This window comes from Parus major, chromosome 23 (genome assembly GCF_001522545.3).
Source record: "Parus major isolate Abel chromosome 23, Parus_major1.1, whole genome shotgun sequence".
Classification (NCBI taxonomy): domain Eukaryota; kingdom Metazoa; phylum Chordata; class Aves; order Passeriformes; family Paridae; genus Parus; species Parus major.
Genome location: NC_031791.1, coordinates 1392196 through 1407832, shown reverse-complemented (window position 1 = coordinate 1407832; position 15637 = coordinate 1392196). Strand labels below are relative to the sequence as shown.

Sequence of the window (15637 nt, the reverse complement as noted above, 5' to 3'; positions counted from 1 at the left end):
TAAATTTTCTGTGGATATAACTTTTCTCTACCCTCTCAGCCTCCTTTGGGCTCAATTCTCTGTGGCTATAACTTTTCCCCAGTCTCTCAGCCTCCTTTGGAGTAAATTTTCTGTGGATATAACTTTTCTCAGCCTCCTTTGGGCTGAATTTTCTGTGGCTATAACTTTTATCTACTCTCTCAGCCTCCTTTGGGCTGAATTCTCTGTGGATATAACTTTTCTCTACTGTCAGCCTCCTTTGGGGTAAATTTTCTGTGGCTATAACTTTTCCCCACTCTCTCAGCCTCCTTTGGGCTGAATTTTCTGTGGATATAACTTTTCTCTCTCAGCCTCCTTTGGACTGTATTTTCTGTGGATATAACTTTTCTCTCTCAGCCTCCTTTGGAGTAAATTTTCTGTGGATATAACTTTTCTCTACCCTCTCAGCCTCCTTTGGGCTGAATTTTCTGTGGATATAACTTTTATCTACTCTCTCAGCCTCCTTTGGGCTGAATTTTCTGTGGATATAACTTTTCTCTTTCAGCCTCCTTTGTGCTGAATTCCCTTGGGATCCTCCCTCTTGGGGAGTCCCACTTATCTCAGTCCTTATTATTCGAAGAAAACTCATTAAATTCTGGTTTCTCATGTTTATTAAAGGATCCTTACAAAACTTGGCAGGTCTATCCAGAATAACTGCACAAGTTTAAATCACCACAACCTGGCTCATCTCATTCTGATGATACAAAAATGGCCTCAAACCATGCAGATTTTTACCTTTATACCAATTTTTACCCTATTAACTACAGACATGTGTATTGGTATTATATCTCAACAAATAAGTTTTCTATATCTACTCACATAATTAAAAGTGCAACTAACTCTAAACCAATCATATTTTGTGCTTCTATAAACTGCAGAAGCATGGAGAAGAAGGAAGAAATAGGATTAAAAACTACACCCTTTTTCCTCCATCTTTACTCCACGTGTGGAACCCTCTTAAAATCTATACTTTCACCTCTGTGTTAAAAGAAACATTTTTCTACTTTCTATTTTATTTCTTACAAACTCTGACTTGCTCAGGGATATTTGGAAGCCTTTTTATCAATGTTATATATGATTGATGTATTTTTTTAAGGAATTATATAGACAGAGAAATGTCCCTGCGTTTCTAGACTCCTACACTAGCGTGTTCTTTCTGCTCTAGGCTCCAAAGCCTGGTCCTTACGTGAAGGAAATGACTGATGCTGCCATGTTTTACACCAACAGGATCCTCAAGGAGTACAAGGATGTGTAAGTTCACCTTTTCCCCTTGGGGTGTTGTTGAATTTGGCCAGCTGGGTGTGCAGGGGCTGCTCCAACATCTGCCCACAGCTGCTCTCCTCATTCCTCCTCCTCTCATCTCCTTGTGTTCTCAGAGATAAAAAACAAGTGGACTGGGTGAAAGCTTATCTGAGCATCTGGACAGAGCTGCAGGCTTACATCAAAGAGTTCCACACCACGGGGCTGACCTGGAGCAAAACGGTGAGCGCTGGTCCCGGGCCGGGTCACCGCGCCAGAAACGGAGCTGGGGCGCCACTGCCTCTCCTCTTCCTGCTCTTCCAGGGTCCTGTGGCCACAGCAGGGGCTAAAGCACCGCCTGCCCCCCCGGCTGGGCTTGCACCCCCACCTCCAGGGCCTCCTCCTCCTCCTCCTGCCCCCGTGAGCTCCGGCACCGACGACTCGGCCTCGCGCTCGGCGCTGTTCGCCCAGATCAACCGGGGAGAAGGGATCACCTCGGGTACGTGGGGGGCACAGGGAGGGAGGGATCTGCTCTGCCCCTGCTCCTCGTGCTTCCCCTGCTGTCCCTCAATGCACCTCCTTAAAAAAGACATAAAAACCCATCTGGTCCCAGTCTGGGGCAGCGCTTCCCAGGGACCAAGTGAGGGGAGGATTGGCACCACCAGGTGGAACAGGGCATGGACCTCTAGATGTAAACAGCCAAGGCTGAGCCCTTTGGTTGCCTGCGTGTTTCTGGTACAAAAAGTGCAATTTTGCAGCTGTTGTCTGCACAAAATCTTCCCCTTTTTTTTTTTTGTGTTACCTGGTGAGCACATCAGGACAAGGAGGTGCTGGGCTCGGGACTTTTTCAGAATGGAAGAGCTGGCACACTCTGCATCTGTCATCTGTGTCCTTGTCAATGTTGCACCAGCATTTCCTGCTTCCTCCTCCCCTTCCTGTCACTCCCACTTGGCTCAGCTTAGCCCCAGTCTGAGTTTATTTGTGTTTTGCCAAGTGTTGATGGGTGGAACCGCTGATGTCTGGTGCTTGTGGAGCTGCATCCCTGCAGGGGAGCCGAGTCTCAGCTTTGCCTTCCCTTGCAGGCTTAAGGCACGTCTCAGATGAGATGAAAACCCACAAGAATCCAGCCCTGAAGAACCAGGGGGGCCCCGTGAGGAGCGGCCCCAAACCTTTCACTGCTCCCAAACCGGCCTGTAATGCTAATCCCTCCCAAGGCACCTCCCCAAAGGCTCCTCCCTTGCTAGAATTAGAAGGCAAAAAGTGGAGAGTGGTGAGTGCCTGGTGCTGGCAGGAGTGGGTTGGAGGGATGGGAGCTTTGGAGAAGCAAAAGGGGCTCTCCTGGAGACCTGAGGGGCACCTGTTTGTTTTTAAAGGGATTTTCATGGCTCTGCATTCAGAAAATGAAGTGTGTTTCCCCTTCCTTCTCAGGAAAACCAGGAGAATGCCACTAACCTGGTCATCAGTGACACAGAGCTGAAGCAGGTAGCTTATGTTTTCAAGTGCACAAACAGTACACTCCAAATCAAAGGCAAGATCAACTCCATCACCCTGGGTGAGTGGGGAGAGCCCTGACAGCTGCCTCTGCCTGCTGCTGTGTGTTCAGCCTCCAAAATCCTGGTGCCCTGATCTGCTTTTTCTTGGCAGATAACTGCAAGAAGCTGGGTCTGGTGTTTGATGACGTGGTGGGCATTGTGGAGATCATCAACAGCAGGGATGTTAAAGTTCAGGTGAGTGACCTCTTCTCTCTCCTGGCTGTGGAGCTGTCGTATTTCCACACCTGGAATGTGCAGCTGTGAGGAATATCCATGAAACACCATCTGGCCCTTGGGAAAGGGCTGAAATTTGTGTCTTTTCAGCTGTTTCAGGGCTTGGGGTAAGAGCTGAGGCTCTGTGAGGAAGAAGGCACAAAGCAGTAGGATTTATTCCAGTTCAGTTTGGTATCTGATTTGGGATGGTCAGTTTGCCCAGTGCTGGGTCAAGCTGTGTTCTAAAGAGATCAGAACAAGAAATTGGGGGAAAATGCAAGCAAAAAACTTCTTTTTTTGCTAAAGTTGGGAATATTTGAATCCCGTGCGATCGTCACGGGGAGGGCTTGGAGTCAAACCTTGAAAAAAAACACACCCAAAAATGCTGTGGTTGTGCATTTTGAGCTAATTCTGCTCTGGCCCTGCCAGGTCATGGGTAAAGTGCCAACAATTTCCATCAACAAGACAGATGGGTGCCACGTGTACCTGAGCAAGAGCTCCCTCGACTGCGAGATCGTCAGTGCCAAGTCCTCGGAGATGAACGTCCTCATCCCCAGCGAGGGGGGAGACTTTGTAAGTGCTGCTTTGGAATCCTCCTGCAGCTCCCAGAGTGGGGCTGGGCATGCAGGAGATCTGTTCTGAGCCCTCCAGGGGCTGTTGGTTACAGTGGGGAACAGTTTGTAGAGTTTGGAGGTCGTGAGTGAAGAGTTTTGTAGAGTTTGGAGGTCGTGAGTGAAGAGTTTTGTAGAGTTTGGAGGTTGATTTAAAAAAAAAAACCCAGCAAAAGATATCTGTAAATAAGATTATTGCTGATTTGTGAGAGCTGCTCCTTCCTCAGGATCTCCTGGGGGCAGGACAGGCAGCAGTGGTGGTAACAGAGCACAAAGCTGAGAGAAGAAATGCCTGAAGCGGTGGGAGTGGTCACTAATCTCAGTCATAAACGGATTTTTGACAACAGATTTCTGTTTTTACCCTCCAGACTGAATTTCCTGTCCCAGAACAGTTCAAGACAGTGTGGAATGGTCAGAAGTTGGTTACCACTGTGACAGAAATTGCTGGCTAAGCCGAAAAGCTCCAAGGCTCACACCCTCCCCTGGCCCTGCTGTGGGACAAATCTGCTTTCAGATGATTCTCTTAGATTTCTTGTACCTTTCTGCTCTCAAACTGCTTCTCTTCTACCCAAGAGACACAGCTGCCTGCCATCACTGAGATTCCTCTGCCTGGGGCTTGGGGTAGGTGGTGGGTCAGTGATTGTCCACCTCTCTCAGCAGGAAGGTGTATTTCTCTCTCCCTTTGTCCCATCTAACCGCACCAATCGATCAAGAGAACTTCACAGCCAGTCCTGGCAGTTGGCTTTCAGAGTGTTGTTTTTGTATTGCCTTTACCAAAACTGTTCCTGTGAGAGGAGTGTTGTCCCCTTTTTAACGAGTACTGGTGTTTGTTGGAGCCCACGGTCCCCAGCTGCTGGGGCAGGTGGCTGGGGAGGTCCTGGCAGCTCTCCGGAGCACGCGGTGGCATCACAGCACATGGAAACGGTTTTGTCGGACCAAAGGCTGAGGACCTGGGCCGATTCCACCCTGATTTCCTCTTCCATCATTCCCAGTAGCTCAGTGCATTCCTGATTGTGCCATGACAGGAGGCTTTCATTGCCCAGTGCCACGGGAAGGCTGCGGCGCTGTCACCTGGAGCTGAGCACCTCTCATTCCATCAGCTCTCCACCTCCACAAGGGAACCTTTGCTTCCTTCTTGGAGCAGCTGAACTCAGGTTCAGTCTTCCAGGATGGTTCTTCTGAACCTGTCCCCTTCCCCAGAGGAAGGGCCTCCTCCATTCCAGGGCAGCAGTGCAGAGTTGTAAATACCCGACTTGGATCAAGTGGGTTCATCGCTCTCTTCCTCATCTGCAATCAGCCCCCACTGAATCCTCCCCTTTTTTTCCCCCCCCTGTTGCTTGGCTCTTTATTTTGGTGGAAGCTCACAGCCTCTGTTCCAGGGCCCTGGAGCAGAGTGATGGATCACACAGTACTGTACTGACCCATAAAAGGGAGCTGCACGTGCTTTGACCTTCATTTTTCCACGGCCTCGGGTGGTATAAGCATATCTTAAATGCATTTCTTCTGTAAAGTGTCAATGTTCTTTTTCTCTAGTACAAAACTTACAAAAAAAAAATAATTATGCAAAAAAAAAAAATTATTTTTTTTTTATTTTGAAACTGTCCTGTGACTTGTACTTGTCTTCTCCTGAGGCTTGTGAAAAAAACCTTTCTTATGTACTTAAGATTATACAGAAGATAGAATAAAGTTAATGCCAACTTGCTCATTCCTGTGGCTCTTGTCTCTTTTTGGGAGCTCAGGTAGGGCAGGGTGCCCCTCTCTGCCTGACCCAGAATTTCCTCAGCTCCCCTCCAAACACAGGCAGTAGCTGTCCAAACTTCTTTTTTAGTTAGTTAGATGGAAAGTTCTTTATTAATTTCATTTGTACAAAAGAACAGAAACCAAGCCATTAGTTGAAAACTTCTAGCTGTTAATACTGCTGAATTCCAAACCCTCTTTTTTTTTTCTCTTTTTCCCATAAACCCCTAAATTTGGCCTTTTCCCCCCATCTTGAAGGATGGGCTGTAACATTTCCCCTGCACACAGCCATGAGAGCTCTGCTGATCCCTGCGGAGTTGGGTTAATACTGCCAGTGTGTCCTGCAGGAACAGGGATTGAGGACAAAGCTCTGGCACAGCTCAGCCACTCAGCTCTGAGAACTGAGGTGGATTTACCAGGCCCTGGAGTGTGTCAGAGCCAGAGCAATCAGCCCAGGTGGGAGTGGAATCCTGGCTGAGCTAAACCTCCCCCTCTTGCTCCCCTTCCCCAAATCCCTGCAGGCTTGGATTGCACAGTGGCTGGTGTTAGTTACAGTGGAAAACCCTGCCCAGTGCTCCCAGAGCAGCTTCACTGCAGGAAAGGGAGGATGGTGCTGTCAAACCACTCCTCTGAGAAGTGCAGGTGGTCCCCCTTCACCCCCAGGAACACCAACTTCCCTGCTTTGTCCATCTCCTGCAGCCCCAGGCGATCCTGCCGAGAGAAGGGGGAGGTTCCAGCTCTGCTCTCCTCGTGGAGGGGGGAAAAGGGGATTTGAGGGGGATCCTGAGCCAGGCAGGAACCACCAGTGCCACTCCCTGAGTTTCAGCAGGAATGGCTGCAGGGAAATGTCTCCCCAAACAAACAGCTCCTGGCAGGGGGAGTGACAAGAGCAGAGCTGGGGGGGCCCCAGGGACAGTGGAGAGGGGACACAGCAGAAGCCCCCATCCCCCAGAGCTCACCTCTTTGTACAGCGAGGTCTCCTGCAGTGGGATGGTCTCCTTGGCTTGGCCACTTTTGTAAAACCCAAACCACTGCGTAAAAACGGATTAAAACAATGAAGGAGGCTTCCAGCAGCTCCTGGAGCTGTGTTTGTGCCCAGCCTGCCCCTCTGCAGCCTCCAGTTCTGCCACCAAAGGACAAACCAGAGACAAGGAAGCCCCCAGGCCCACCCTGCCTTCCTCACCTCAGAGATCGGAGGGTCCACCATGGTATCGTTGAGGAACTTCACCATCACAAACTTCTTCAGAGCCATCAGGTTCTTCTTGTAGGTCTGGTTGATGCCCTGGATGGAAGCAGAACACATCCAAGCCCCTGGAGAGCCAGGGAAAAGTGCCTGCTCTTCAGCCTGAACCCTCCCAGGCTCCTGCTCTCGGCTCAGCGCTGTCCTTACCCTCTCCTGATTGATGTCAGCCAAAAAGATGCTGTTCTTCCTGTAGTCCTCCTCCTTCAGGGGGTCGTGCCAATACTCTGCTTGGACCAAGCTGGAGAGGGGAGAAGCCAAGGCTCAGCCTGGAATGCCAGAGCTGCTCCTGTGGCCTGGCCTGGGGGAGGTACTCACTGCTCCTGCACTGCCTTGGTGTAGGCCCCCAGATCCAGGGTTTTGCGGATCCAGTCGCAGACGTGGGAGCTCTCCCCGGGACAGCGTGGGAAGCCATACACCCCTGGGGCAGGGACACAGCTCAGTCAGCCAAACTGGGACCCCTGGAGCCCTCCTGCTGCACAGGAACCACCTCCTGCACAGCAGCAGGACTTACCCAGGCAAGCTCCTCAGCCAGCCCTCCTGCCCCGGGAGCTGGGGCACAGAGAAGGGATGTGCTGGGTGCTCCCTACAAATCTTCCCTCTCCACTACAAAGAAACACAGCTCCAGGAGCTGGGGAGTTCTCAGGTATCTGAAATTCACTGCCAGCCACTCCTAACTGCACACCTCCTTAATTCCACTTCGTGCCTCCCTCTCCTTGGGGCTCTTCCAGGTGCTGATTGTAACCTGAAGGTTCAGTTTCACCAATCTGCAGAGATTTCCCACAGAATAAATCATCCCAAAAGTCCCAAGGTGTGTAAGAATCCTACCCAGGCAGTGATGGCAGCTCCTGACAGAGGTCCCTTTCCACTGCCAGTTAAGCAAGATCAAGATAATGAAATCAGCAAACATTAATTGGGCCAAACAGATCAGCAGGTCCAGAAAAGGACAAAGGGATAATTTAATCCATAAGAAAGTGATCAGAGCTCAGGAAAGAGCCCCAAAAGGTGCCCAGGAGCTGTGACAGCTGCAGGGGACACTACCTTGGTGCTGTCCCCCGACGGAGATGAGGTTGAGCATGGGAGGAACAGGGCACCTCTGGGCCACAGCCCTCCTGTGGGGGAAGAGGAAGGAGCTGAAAGCTTGCCCAGGCCACAGCTGAGGGTTCTGCGTGGGTTTGGGCACTTGTGCAACGTTTGCCAAGGGATTTAACCCTGCCTGCAAGAGCAGGGCTGCGGGAAATCACAACCTGCCCCCTTTGGAGCACTCCTGCCTTTAGGAATTCAGCAGTTTGTGTCTGCTGAGCGCTTCTGAAGGGTCTCAAATGAGCAGCTGAACCCAGCAGGAGTCCCTGGAGTACAAACTTACAGGAATTGGCCTCCCTGGGAGAAGCCCATGGCGTTGTAGCCGCCCTGGAGCCGAGGGTCCGTGGCCAGCTGGCTGCACACCTCCCTCACCTGATCGTTGACGTTCATGAAGAAGCTGTTCTCCATATCCTGAGGGACCAGATTAGGATGGATCACCTGTACCTTTGCCATGGCTGGTGATGCTTTCAGCTCTGCAAACAGCACTGACATTTGTGGTTTTGAAAGAGGACCTGAGCTATCCCAGGGACAGAAGTGAAATTCCAGTTCTGAGACTTCCCTTAACCACGTCCTGCCCTGGTTGGCAAAACTCATGTGGGGCAGAGACATCTCTCCAAACTTCTTCACAACTTGAATCTCTTCACATTTTATTCATGTATACATAAAAATTAAAAACCAAATGTCTCCAGAACCCAGAAAACCACTGAGCATTGCCCTGAGGAATGATTTAAAGAAATTCCACAGGGCTACAAAAAATCTGTCAAGACCCACGAAGGTGCAGAAGTGTGTAATTTATTACTCTGAAGTAAATAAATGTTTGCAAATCAAGAAGCATGGCCAGGATAAAGCTCTGCCCCAGCACAGCATTCCTCCCAGTATTACCTGCAGTGGTTTGAGTGTGCTAATGAGTGGATTTGCATATTAATCCAATTTAGGTCAGGGATTTGTTTTCCCCCAGTGTTTTTCTGCAGGTATTAGCTGGATTTTATCGGGCTCTACCTGTCAAAGCTGTTTACCTCACTGAGGAGAGAAAATTAGCAGGGAAAGCACAGCAGGAATCCTTGTGGAATCCTGTTAAAAGCACGGAGTGCAGTAAGTTCAGCCCCACCCCTGCCCGCAGAGCCGAGCGCCACCCGGTTTACCTGGATCATGTTGTTCCCAATCTTCAGCGACAGGACGTAAATCCCCGGGATTTTTTTCTCCACCAGTTTTTGGATGTAGCCCATGCTCACCGGGTTGCAGCAGCTGTCTCCTGCGGGAGGGAACACGGGGATGCACCACCACGCCACGGCCGCGGCCCTCACCTCGCCTCCACAAACACACCGCGAGCCCCGCTGCCACGGCACCGGGAGCTAGCGAGCGTCCCTCGGTCCTGCTCGGTCCCCAGCCAAGCCCCGCCGCCCCCTCGGTCGTTGGCGGAGGGTCCCGGCTCACCCATGCCGTGCCAGATCACCAGGGGAGTGACGGCGGCCGCGGGGCCCAGATACAGCCCCAGCAGCGCCAGCACCGGCACCGCCACCGTGAGCGCCGCCATCTTGGCTCGTCACATGACCCGCCGGCGGCAACAAAGGGGCGGGGCCTGGGCGGGGCCAATCAGGGGGCGCAAATGGGGCGTGGCTTTAAAGGAGGGGGCGTGGCCTGAGGAGGGGGCGTGGCCTGGGACTCCCCTTGGCCCGGGGTTCGGGCCCCGCCGTTCCCGATCCCATCCAGAAATCCCAGATCCTGCGGGCCGCTCCCCGCCCCGGGACACGCAGCCAGGAAATCCATGAGGCCTGAGTGTTGTCCACGTGGCACTGCTTCCTCTCTGCCCTGCCGCGCGTTGGGAATGGGCTGGGGCACATCCTGCCTGGGCTGCTGCCTGATTTCCTCCTGCAGAGGCGGGTGCTTGGCACAGCAGCCTTCAGGAAGTTCTTCTCAGCACCGAGTAAGGACAAGCCTTCTTCTGCCACCCAGCCTTTCCAAAACACTTGTGTGCTCTGTTGTAAAGTGCTTCTCATTTCCTCCCATGGGAAGCTGCTCCCAGGCACCTTCCTGGTGGCTGTGCCATGCCTTGGCTGCGGTCCCGCAGTCATTGTGGTCCTTTTCACACTGACTTTGACAATAACCAGCATGCCAGGGACAGGCATCAGTATCCACCACGTGGATATTGCACATCTCTGCCCTCCCTGGCTCTGCATCCTTCCCATTCCCAGTCCCACAAGGCCTCTGCAATTCCTGCTCTCCCCTTTTCTTCTGGAGCTGCTGGTATTGGAAGCTAAGGGGTGAAATAAAGGCTTAAAATTCCCCCCCACTCTTGCAGGGATGATCCTAACGTGTCTCAGCACTTCAGGCAGCGTTCCTGCAGCGAGGGAAGGGACAGGAAGCACCCACTCTTCTCCCTCCTGGTGACAGTTTCCTCCCAGCCTTGTTCAGGAAATTTTGCTCTCTCCCTCCCCAGGGAATCACGAATACCTTTGGCATAGTGGCAGGGATTATTGCTCCCACTGCAGCTGGACTCCTCATCAGCCAGGTAACCTGGGGCCAGAAACCAACAGCACATCCCTGGATAAAAAACAAACCAGCTCTCAGCAATGGATTCCTTTCTTTGCACTGAATCAGAAATGACATCAAGCCCACCCCCTCTCCCAGAGAAAATGTGTTGTAGCACCTGGTAAAACAGAGCTCTGGACTATTTTGGGGACAGGGATGAGTCAAAGCAGGAAGAGCTCCACATGGGACCCCATCTGGATGTATTTGGAGATGGGGAGAGGGTTGAGGGAGCGGGTGAGTGGGAAGCTCTGTGCCAGGAAAAGCTTCCTGAATTCAGCAGAGAAATGTCAAGGTAGGAAATGTCTCCTCAACAGGATGGCAATTCTTCCCTGGGAGGGTGGGCAACAGGCACAGGGTGCCCAGAGCAGCTGTGGCTGTCCCTGGATCCCTGGCAGTGCCCAAGGCCAGGCTGGACAGGCTGGGAGCACCTGGGACAGTGGAAGGTGTCCCTGCCATGGCAGGGGTGGCACTGGGTGGCATTTCAGGTCCTTTCCAACCCAAACCACTCCAGGAGTCTCTGATTCTCCGTGTCTGGAGCTGCTGGCTGCAGTGCCCTGAGCCTGTGCCCATGGGAAGGAGCATGGACAGATCCCAAATGGGATCCAGGGATTGCTGGAAGCCAGCCCAGCCTGCAGCTATTTCCAGCAAAGCTTTTCTTAGATGAAGTAAATCCATAATGAAGCAGTGTTACTTTTTAACCAGAGGCTTTTCACACTCCCTGCGCTGAGACTCCTGACACTTCTTTCTCTCCTTAATGAGACAAGCTGATTATTCATTTATCCTTCATCCCTGCTTAGAAGCAACTGGGGCAAAAAAACAATTGATGGCATTACAGAGCTTGGGCTGGCAGCTCTGGGGAGGCAGGGAAAGGGGATAAACAGGGAAAACCCTGAGCTGGTGCCATCCTTAGCGAGTGTGAGCCTCCTTGAAGGCATTTGCTGCTCAGGATGTGGCCACTGAAGAGAAATTTGGACTCCAAAGTGGTCCAAAGTCAGTTTGGGCCGCCCCTTTCCCAGGGAAGCTGGAAAATTCTGCTCCCCCCCTGAATGCATCACATGTTTGGGGTGCTTTTTCCTCTCTCCGTTCATTGTGGTTAGTATTAACACTTCCCGTTATTAGCGCATTTGACTGTGTTTTCAGTGATGAGCATTAATTAACGGCGGGAGCCATGACAGAGCCGCGGTTGCCATGGCAACCCCGCCCTCCGCCCGCCAGGGGGCGCCGCGGCTGCGCGCGCTCCCATAACCCCCCGCGGCCGCGCGCTGCCCGCCTCTTCCCCGCCTCCATCATGGCGGTGAGTGCCGGAGCCGTGGGCCGGGACCGGGCCGGGCCGTCTCCATCCGCCGCCATCCGCGCTCGCCGGGGCGCGGCCCGTGCGGGCGGGAGCGTGGAAGGCCGGCGGGAGAGGCACGGGGGTGGGATGGGCGCGGAGGAGCCGGTGGGACGCTCCGAGGGGGCGGCTGTGGGAACAGGCCGCGGCCCGCCCTATGGCGGCGGTGCTCGGGAAGGGACCGCGGCACCGGGACTGAGGCCCGGCGGGGAGCGGGGCGCGGTGTCCGGCTGCGGAAACCTTTCTCCGGAGCCCTGACGAACCATCCTGGGGCTGCCGGGGCGAGCGGCGAGCCCTGCCCAGGGAATCCCCGGTTACCCCCGGTGTGGTTTCTCCGCAGCAAGACCAAGGTGAGAAGGAGAACCCGATGCGGGAGCTGCGGATCCGCAAACTCTGCCTCAACATCTGCGTCGGGGAGAGCGGGGATCGGCTCACCCGCGCCGCCAAAGTGCTGGAGCAGCTCACGGGGCAGACCCCCGTCTTCTCCAAAGGTGAGGAACTGCGGAGGAGCCCTGGTGGTTTTCTCGGTTGTTTTTCTTCCTTTGCCGTGGATGCAGTGGCAGCGCGGTTCGCAGGAAAGGGCTCCTCGGCAGAGCCGCTGTCGGGAGAGCTGCTGGAGACTGGGGGGTTCATTATTTAGGGATTCGTGCATGTTTGTGTCATTTGAGTTATGTCTCCAAACTCAAACTGCTGCTCTGCCAACATCCCTTAAAACGGAATGTGGGGCTGCCTCGGTTCTTTTTAAATCCCTTGAGTTTATGGGGTGTTGGGAAGATTTGAATCCCCCGGGTGGGAATTCTCTGGCTGTGATCTAAGTGTAACTATTGCTGCCTACAGCCCGATACACGGTGAGATCCTTTGGGATCAGGAGAAATGAGAAAATCGCTGTTCATTGCACGGTTCGCGGGGCCAAAGCAGAGGAGATTCTGGAGAAGGGGTTGAAGGTGAGGATTTGGGGCTGGATCTTTGGTTTGTGGAAAAATGGAACTTTCCCATTCTGACTGAAGGGGGGTGTGCTCTGAAATGTTGCAGCTGATCGAGGTGCAGGTCAGACCCATGGGATGAAGCGTTCACACTGTTAATCTGAGTGTTGTTTGATCCTTATTTAAGAACTAATTGGTGCAGCGGCTGATTTTGTTTTGTGTTCTGTCTTTGCTGCTGGAATTTAGGACCAAGCTGGGGGAGTAAAATTTTTGGGATAAGGACTCAATAGCTTGTGAAGAAGTTTGGGGTCTGGTAGCAGTGGGTAGGAGATTTGATTCTGCTTCTAGTCAGGAACAAAATAGTGACCAAGAACCAACGTTTCAGGTGCGAGAATACGAGTTAAGAAAAAACAACTTCTCAGACACCGGGAACTTTGGCTTTGGAATCCAGGAACACATCGATCTGGGCATTAAATATGATCCCAGTATCGGGATCTACGGCCTGGATTTCTATGTGGTGAGTATTCCCTGTTTTCTGGGCTTGTGGGAAAGCTCCAGAAGGAGCCTGGAGCAAGCCCTGGCTCCCATGGACTCGCTGCCAAGTGCTGGAAGATTTGGATTTTGCTGACATTTTTCTAATCTGAGATTCCCAGAGCTGCCATAAAATCCTTGATTTATGACAAATCCCACAAAGCCTCTTCAGGAACAAACCCTGTTGTTTTGACAGCAGCTCCTGGGATATCATTGGGCTGGGTTTGGGGAAGGAGAGAGCAGCAAGGCATCACTGATGAGGAAATTCCAGGCTTCCCTTCTGGAAAAGTGTTTAAGAAAACAGTGCCAGGATGAAGCAGTGCTGTTTGCCTCCTCCTGCAGGTGCTGGGCAGGCCGGGATTCAGCATTGCTGACAAGAAACGCAGGACTGGCAACATTGGGGCCAAGCACAGGATTGGGAAGGAGGAAGCCATGCGCTGGTTCCAGCAAAAGGTACATCTTTATTTTCGTATCCCAGGAGTTTCCTAGCAAGGAACAGCAGAATTCCTCATGGAAAGGCTGGAGCAAATCACGGGGCAGATCTTGATGAGGGCTTGAATCGTAGATTTTTACTGTCCCAGAGTAGTAGGAGGTGCTGCTACTAAATAGAAATGTTAGAGCAGGAGTGCTGTTTGTGCTTTTTTGTGCTGAACTGAAAGAGCTGCTCTTGGCAGGAGAGCTGGGAGGAATTACCAGCTCTTGTGGAAATGACTCTCAGTTTTTGGAGGAGCTGCATGTTTGTGGATTGTGAGTGAGGAGGCAGGGTTAGGATTTGTTGGTCTGACAGAGCTCCAGGCTCAGCTGCCACACTTGGAGGATGGAGATATCTGCAATTAAAACAAATTCTTGGGGTTATCTGTCCATGAGCTGCTGAGAGCTGGGTTGGAAATCTCAGAGGTGGGGAGTGCTGATAGTTTCTTGGGGGGGGTTTTGATAGAAAGTGTGGACAGACTGTCCTAGACCTACACAGGTCACATCCTGATCTTGCCTGATGGTGATTTCTCACTTTGGTTCTTTTTGTTTCTTTGTGTTTCTTTCACAGTATGATGGCATCATCCTTCCTGGTAAATGAGCGCTTCCTGTTACCAGAGAAGTAAATAAATTTTTCTAACCCCTAATTTGTGTTGTGAGTTTCGTAGGAAGCTGATGGAAGCGAGGGTCCTTCTTTTCCACTGTTACAGTTTGGCTGAATTCTTTATTCTCTCCTTTTTGTTTTCCCCAATCCATGCTGCAATCCAGTGCTGCAGGCTGGGGAGAAAAGCTTTCTGCCCTGCTTCTGTGCCTGCATTCCCTGCTTAGGCTTCGAGATGGAGATGGAGGCAGCTCAGGGGACAATTTCCTAGCTCCCAAAGTTTGCAGTGACCCCAGACATCAGCGTGCCTCCTGTCCCACACTCTCGAGCTGGGTGTCCTTCCCTTGCTGCTGGCAGAAGCCAGGTGGAACTCTGCTCTTTACGTGCTGCTTGCTGCCGAGGCCACAGAGCTGGACCTGGAGCCCAGGGATGGTGGGAGTGTGATGGTGCAGCACGAGACACCCACCATGGCCTCGGGGAGTTCCTCACCCTCAGCCCACTCGTTGAGGTGGGGGTTGTAGCACTGCACACAGTTCTGATACCTCTTCCTGCTCTCATTCCAGCATCCTTCCAGCTGTCCAGGCAGTGCCCAGCCCGGGTCACTCCCTCCAGCTGTCCGAGCCAGCCCTGGGCAGTGCCCAGCTCGGGTCACTCCCTCCAGCTGTCCCAGCCAGCCCCGGGCAGTGCTCAGCCCTGGTCACTCCCTCCAGCTGTCTGTGCCAGCCCTGGTCACTCCCTGCAGCTGTCCCAGCCAGCCCTGGGCAGTGCCCAGCACGGGTCACTCCCTCCAGCTGTCTGTGCCAGCCCCGGGCAGTGCCCAGCCCTGGTCACTCCCTCCAGCTGTCTGTGCCAGCCCTGGGCAGTGCCCAGCACGGGTCACTCCCTCCAGCTGTCCCAGCCAGCCCTGGGCAGTGCCCAGCACGGGTCACTCCCTCCAGCTGTCCGAGCCAGCCCTGGGCAGTGCCCAGCACGGGTCACTCCCTCCAGCTGTCCCAGCCGGGCTCGCAGCAGCACACATAGCTGGAGTGGGTGTGCCCGATGTAGCCGCAGCTGGCCCTGGATGACGGTGGAGGTGTCTCCAGGGTGGCCCTGCTGTGCCAGCTGGTGCTGGTGGGGATGTAGCACTCAGAAGCCAGCGGGCACTGGGTGTTGTGCCCTCCCACAGTGTAGAGGAGCCCGTCACAGGCACTTCTCCTGTGCTCCACGCTGGCCAGGTGCAGCCAGGTGTTGAAGCATGGGTCGTACCTGGGGGAGGAAGGGCAGGGCAGTGAGGAGAAGGGGGGTCCCAGACACATCTGCCTTCAGAAGAGGTGACTCGTGCTCTGGATGTGCCTCTGCCTTCTCCAGGAGTGTGAAAACACCTGGACAGGCAGTGCAGGGAGACAGGTGCTGCACAGCACTAAATCCTACCTGTGACTGCTGCTGCTCTCACCCTCTGGACAGCCCAGCATTGCTCCTGCCCTGGAAACGCTGACATCTGAGGTGTCCCAGAGCACTGTCACTGTCCCTTCTGCCGAGTCTTGGCAGGTGGAAGAGGAGCAGGGACAGAATGAGAAGGCACCGGTTCCCTGTGTGCCCA

The 15637-nt window shown here is 53.1% G+C and overlaps 3 protein-coding genes and 1 long non-coding RNA gene across 6 annotated transcripts in view; 2 read left to right on the top strand and 2 right to left on the bottom strand.

Annotated features, from left to right (window-relative positions):
• The window catches only part of CAP1 (cyclase associated actin cytoskeleton regulatory protein 1), a 15134-nt gene extending 9816 nt beyond the window's left edge, over positions 1 to 5318 (top strand). For both annotated transcript variants that reach the window (XM_015649242.3, XM_033519583.1), the window contains exons 6-13: positions 1184 to 1269; positions 1395 to 1500; positions 1582 to 1756; positions 2340 to 2527; positions 2686 to 2809; positions 2902 to 2984; positions 3432 to 3575; positions 3982 to 5318. In XM_015649242.3, coding sequence (XP_015504728.1) covers positions 1184 to 1269; positions 1395 to 1500; positions 1582 to 1756; positions 2340 to 2527; positions 2686 to 2809; positions 2902 to 2984; positions 3432 to 3575; positions 3982 to 4065 — 990 coding nt within the window. In that variant the 3' untranslated portion in view covers positions 4066 to 5318. The remainder of the gene's footprint in view (positions 1 to 1183; positions 1270 to 1394; positions 1501 to 1581; positions 1757 to 2339; positions 2528 to 2685; positions 2810 to 2901; positions 2985 to 3431; positions 3576 to 3981) is intronic.
• A 115-nt stretch (positions 5319 to 5433) lies between these two features.
• Positions 5434 to 10214, bottom strand: PPT1 (palmitoyl-protein thioesterase 1). Of its 2 annotated transcripts, none has more exons than XM_033519584.1 (9): positions 10125 to 10214; positions 8816 to 8925; positions 7957 to 8084; positions 7632 to 7702; positions 6909 to 7011; positions 6741 to 6831; positions 6534 to 6632; positions 6310 to 6381; positions 5434 to 6061 (listed from the first exon to the last, which is right to left on the bottom strand). In XM_033519584.1, the coding sequence occupies exons 1-9, from the start codon at positions 10210 to 10212 to the stop codon at positions 5939 to 5941; spliced, it is 885 nt and encodes a 294-aa protein (XP_033375475.1). In that variant the 5' UTR covers positions 10213 to 10214; the 3' UTR covers positions 5434 to 5938. The 2 variants fall into 2 exon arrangements, with proteins under 2 accessions (XP_033375475.1, XP_015504730.1); XM_015649244.3 differs by lacking the exon at positions 10125 to 10214 and adding an exon at positions 9108 to 9241.
• A 1204-nt stretch (positions 10215 to 11418) lies between these two features.
• Positions 11419 to 14104, top strand: RPL11 (ribosomal protein L11). Its single transcript, XM_015649247.2, has 6 exons — positions 11419 to 11496; positions 11873 to 12023; positions 12370 to 12476; positions 12841 to 12972; positions 13329 to 13439; positions 14029 to 14104. Exons 1-6 carry the CDS (start codon positions 11491 to 11493, stop codon positions 14056 to 14058), a joined length of 537 nt encoding a protein of 178 aa, XP_015504733.1. The 5' UTR covers positions 11419 to 11490; the 3' UTR covers positions 14059 to 14104.
• LOC107214162 overlaps positions 13428 to 15637 on the bottom strand; it is a 6279-nt gene continuing 4069 nt past the window's right edge. The window contains exon 2 of the long non-coding RNA XR_004500135.1: positions 13428 to 15303. This is a non-coding gene — a long non-coding RNA (uncharacterized LOC107214162). The remainder of the gene's footprint in view (positions 15304 to 15637) is intronic.